The following is a 4,973-nucleotide window of genomic DNA, read 5'->3' as shown; positions in this document are numbered from 1 at the left end:
TCTCTACTAAAAAAAAAAAAAACTAGCTGGGCATGGTGGCGGGCGCCTGGGGCAGCAGGGCTGGGAGGGAGGCTGAGCTGAGGATGAGGGATGAGAGGGGCCAAGTCCCTGCAGGGTGGGCAGGACAGCTCAAGTTCAGGAAAGAAAAGAGAACATCAACCCACCCCACCCGGTATAAGGTACACACCAGTCTCACTCTGGTCCCCCTACATAGGGGGTGCCCGGTCTCTGCTACCTGAGACAAACAGGGCCTACAACCAGACCCCCTTAGTCTACTTGCCCTACAAGCCCACCCCCTCACTGCTACCCTCTCACCATCTGGTTCATTGCAGTAGGTTGCTGGGTCCGACTGCAGACTATAGAGGCGAGCCTGTAAGAAACAGGGAAGAGGAAACAGAAATCCTGAGATGCTGGGCATAGAAAGCACCCTTTCTCTGCCAGGATACTCAGTCAACCACAACCCAGCTTCTCCCTTGTTGGCTGGGATACCCCCAGGGCACTTGTTAATTAGCACTGTGGCACAGACAGTGGAACACTAGGCTGGGCATCCAAAACTGGGGTTCCCAGAAAAATGGCCTTTCACCCAGTATTCTACCCCAGGAGCTAAGAAAATACATCATAAGCAGGCTACAAAATTGTGTAAAATGCTTTGTAGTAGTGAAATTTGAAAAATGTTAGTGCCAATATATTAATAAAGTCAAAATTTAGGGACAAATTTTAAAATAACACAATTTCCCTCCAATTAAAACCATTCAAGAATTTATTAATTGTATAGTCAGTCTCTACCAAGTTACGTTCTCACTGGGACCACAGGGTGGCAAACTTAGCTGGCAAAGACCAAGTCCACCTTTCTTCCTCAGTATTACAGGAAGCATGGGCTGTCTGCACGTGGTTTTGGTGATAATTCACTGTCATTATAGCTCAAAATCTTATCAAACATTTTCACAATTCCACTCACATGTTCACTAAGTGGTGGTGCTAATACTAGTGCTAAAACACATACGTGAAAAATCAGTACTTTTGGAACAGTTCAACGTGGGCCGGGCGCGGTAGCTCATGCCTGTAATCCCAGCACTCTGGGAGGCCGAGGTGGGTGGATTGCTGGAGATCTGCAGTTCAAAACCAGCCTGGCCAACATGGTGAAACCCCGTTTCTACTAAAAATGCAAAAATTAGCCGGGCATGGCGGTGCATGCCTGTAATCCCAGCTACTTAGGACGCCGAGGCAGGAGAATCACTTGAACCCAGGAGGTGGAGGTTGCAGTGAGCCAAGATCACTCCACTGCACTCCAGTCTGGGTGACAGAGAGAGACGCCATCTCAAAAAAAAAAAAAAAAAAAGAAGTTCAATGTGATAAAATGCTACAAAGCCAGCTTAGGCAACACGGGGAAATCCTGTTTCTACAAGTATAAAAATTAGCTGGGCATGGTGATGTGTGCTTGCAGTCCCAGCTGCTCAGGAGGCTGAGGTGGGAGGAGCACCTTAGGAGATGGAGGCTGCCATAAACTGTGATCGCACCACTGCACTCCAGCCTGGGGGACAGAGTGAGACCCTATTTCAAAAGAACAAACTACAAAGAGGGCCCAGCTGCCATGACATTATATTGTAAATTTAGAAGAAAACACTCCATGAAATAGAAAATACAACGTGGCCAGGCGTGGTGGCTCATGCCTGTAATCTCAGTACTTCAGGGGGCTGAGGTAGGAGGATCACTTGGGCTCAGGGGTTTGAGACCAGCCTGGGCAGAATAGGGAAACCTCGTCTCTACAAAAAAACAAAAAACAAACCACAAAAATGCCGGGCGTGGTAGTGCACGCCTGTGGTCCCTGCTACTACAGATACTAGGGTGGTTGAGGTGGGAGGAACACTTGAGCCCAGAAAGTTGAAGCTGCAGTGAGCTGGGATCATGCCACTGCACTCCAGCCTGAGTGACAGAGTGAGACCGTCTCAAAAAAAAAAAAAGAAAGAAAAGAAAATGCAGCAAAAATACACTACCGTGGCTGTTGCTTTAAGTGCTCTGAAGACACTTCTCTCCCTTCACCTATATATACTAGAAATTAGTCTAAACAACCCAAATGTGGAGATTATGCCTCTAAAAATGCTCTCCACAGCGTTCCTTATTACGCTTGAAAGCTGAAAGGAATCCAAATATGCAACATGAAGGAAATAATGGAATAAATAATGCTATATTCACTTGCAAGAATTTAAAGACATTAAAAATTATGGCTGGCTGGGCACAGTGGCTCACGCCTGTAATCCTAGCACTTTGGGAGACCAAGATGGGAGAGTCACTTGAGCCCAGGCATTTGAGATCACCCTGGGCAACATAATGAGACCCTGTTTCTACCAAAAAAAAATTTTTTTAATTAGTTGGATGTGGTGGTTCACGCCGGTGGTCCCAGCTACTCAGAAGACTGACGTGGAAAGATGCTTGAGCCTGGAAAGTCAAGGCTGCAATGAGCCGTGACTGCGCCACTGAGCCCCAGAGAGAGCTTGGGTGACAGAGACCTTGTCTCATTAAAAAAAAACAAAACAGGGCTCGGCGTGGTGGCTCAAGCCTGTAATCCCAGCACTTTGGGAGGCCGAGACGGGCGGATCACGAGGTCAGGAGATCGAGACCATCCTGGCTAACTCGGTGAAACCCCGTCTCTACTAAAAAATACAAAAAACTAGCCGGGCGAGGTGGTGGGTGCCTGTAGTCCCACCTACTCGGGAGGCTGAGGCAGGAGAATGGCATAAACCCGGGAGGCGGAGCTTGCAGTGAGGTAATGATTAGGAAAGATGCTACGCTTGTTGGTGGTTTTTTAAAAGCAGGTTACAAAACCACATGTATGAAATGTCTTTTTTGTTCAAAAGAAAAAACCAAACTATCTTTACCTATGTTTACAAACAAAAACAAATGTAAGGTTATATACCAATGAGAAATCAGGGGTTCTCTTTGGGTGATGCAATTATGAGTTTAAAAATAATTAACTTGTCCTTGCTTACTGGTATTTTTGGATTTACTATTAATAATATAGCCATATTTATTTTTTGGCCTGAACATGGGTTGCTTTTGTGAGTACAGGTTGGAAGTTAAAGCCCAGGTTACAGATGTTAGGCATCTGTAGGGGAGACTGTCAGTGAATACCTTGGTGCCATCATAGGGCTCAGCTGTGCCAGATGGTGTGCCCATCAGGGTGATGACATCGCAGTCGATGGTTTTGTCTGGCGAGGGGGCAAAGGTGTCTGAGATCACCCCTAGGAAGTCAGACAACCCTTTCTTCATCTTCTCCGTTGCTCCTGAGGAGCCTTCCGTCTGTATAGAGAATGGGCAGAGGAAGCAAGTGCCCCGGCAACAGGCTGCAATCTGGGGTATGGGGGTAAAACATTGGGGCAAAGGTGTACCGTGTGTTGGGGGACCAGGGAGGTGCTCACGACTCTTCACCCATCTCTGGGGCTGGAGAAGGAGTAGGAGGAAGCAAGGGTCCTCCATCCCCCAAGTGGGGCTGCAGAACAGGGCCATGGTAGGCCTGCATAGATCAGAGTAAAGATCTTTGATTGGCTGTTTCATCAAAATTTTAAGGCCAGTCAGGCTGGTCAAAACTTGGCCAGAGAAGGTCCATGCCATAGACATATCAGCGGGGAAGAGGGCCTATGGGTAGAGTGGTGGAAGGGGTACTAGCTTTGGAGTTAGACAAAGCTAGTCTGAATCCTTGCTCTACCACTTGTTGGTCATGAGACCAAAACCCTTTCTGAACCTGAGTTTCCTTATTGTAAAATGGGGACAAGTATACATCCTTCATAGGGTTACCATGAAGATTAAAAGATAGGGCATGGACAATGCCTGGCACACAGCATACACTTAATAAACTGCAGCATTGTAATATTGCAATTTCATCGTCATCATTGCTCAAGAAGTAGAATACTTTGTACAAAAGGCTGGAAACATATGGGCAGGATTAGAACAGATAGCCTTGCCTTGCCTGGGACTAATTGAGGGTCACTATACAGACCACACTGGTCAGAATGCCTTCCAGCAGGCAGGCATAGGGTGCTGAGAACAGGGTCTAAAAACCTCGTGGAAAATTATACTCACTCTTGATTAAGCTGCCGAAGCATTTTAAACCTATAACCTATCATAGGCCGGGCGCGGTGGCTCAAGCCTGTAATCCCAGCACTTTGGGAGGCCGAGACGGGCGGTTCATGAGGTCAGGAGATCGAGACCATCCTGGCTAACACGGTGAAACCCTGTCTCTACTAAAAAAAAAAAAAAAAAAAAAAAAACCTATCATAGTGCCTGGCACATATTGTTACAGGTAACAATATTTGTTGAATTAAAAAAATGAATAAATGAATGAAATAAACAAGTGATATCTCTGCTATTGGCTAGACTTATAGCAGCAGTTCAGCAGGGTTACAACTTGTCATTCCTGCTCATCAGTAGCTGTGGTTAGAAGGGAGACAGTATTTTACAAGAGGATTCAGCAAAATAAGCTTGACTAAAAAATTCCAAAACTCATTTTTCATAACATGAGTAATTAATTACAAGATAACTGATTCGGCTGGTGATCAAATTAAGAAGCTGCAATTTGTTCCAATGCTAAAGGGAAAATTGTAATATAAAAAACAGTATGCTTTACCTCACTGGAAACTTCAGAACTTTGCGGGGATATCTTTGACCACAATTTTTCCTTCTCACGCTGATTTTAGAATCTAACCTCCATCTTGTAAGAGGTTTCCACTGTACATTTCTGATTAATAAAAACAGTATTGGGGGAGGGGGACAAGGACTGAAAAACTACCTATGGGGTACTAGTTGGTGATAGGTTCATTAAAAGCCCAAACCTCAGTATATACACAATATTCCCATGTAACAAACCTGCACACGTATCCCCAGAATCTAAAACCAGAAAACAACAAACAAGCCAGGCACAGTGCCTCACACCTGTAATCCCAGCACTTCAGGAGGCCAAAGCGGGTGGATTGCTTAAG

At 45.6% G+C, this 4,973-nt stretch overlaps 1 protein-coding gene across 4 annotated transcripts in view; it reads right to left on the bottom strand.

Annotated features, from left to right (window-relative positions):
* BSDC1 (BSD domain containing 1) overlaps nt 1–4,973 on the bottom strand; it is a 33,053-nt gene that overhangs the window by 14,843 nt on the left and 13,237 nt on the right. For 2 of the 4 annotated variants that reach the window (XM_011955422.1, XM_011955423.1), the window contains one exon: nt 316–370. In XM_011955422.1, the coding sequence (XP_011810812.1) occupies nt 316–370 (55 nt within the window). Of the gene's footprint in view, nt 1–315; nt 371–3,129; nt 3,349–4,973 lie in introns of all 4 variants that reach the window. The other 2 variants (XM_011955420.1, XM_011955421.1) reach the window with 2 other exon arrangements.

The sequence above is a fragment of the Colobus angolensis genome, unplaced genomic scaffold (genome assembly GCF_000951035.1).
Source record: "Colobus angolensis palliatus isolate OR3802 unplaced genomic scaffold, Cang.pa_1.0 Scaffold4, whole genome shotgun sequence".
NCBI classification, from domain to species: Eukaryota; Metazoa; Chordata; class Mammalia; order Primates; family Cercopithecidae; genus Colobus; species Colobus angolensis.
Note: the sequence above shows the minus strand (reverse complement) of the source record. Positions and strands in the feature narration are given on the sequence as shown.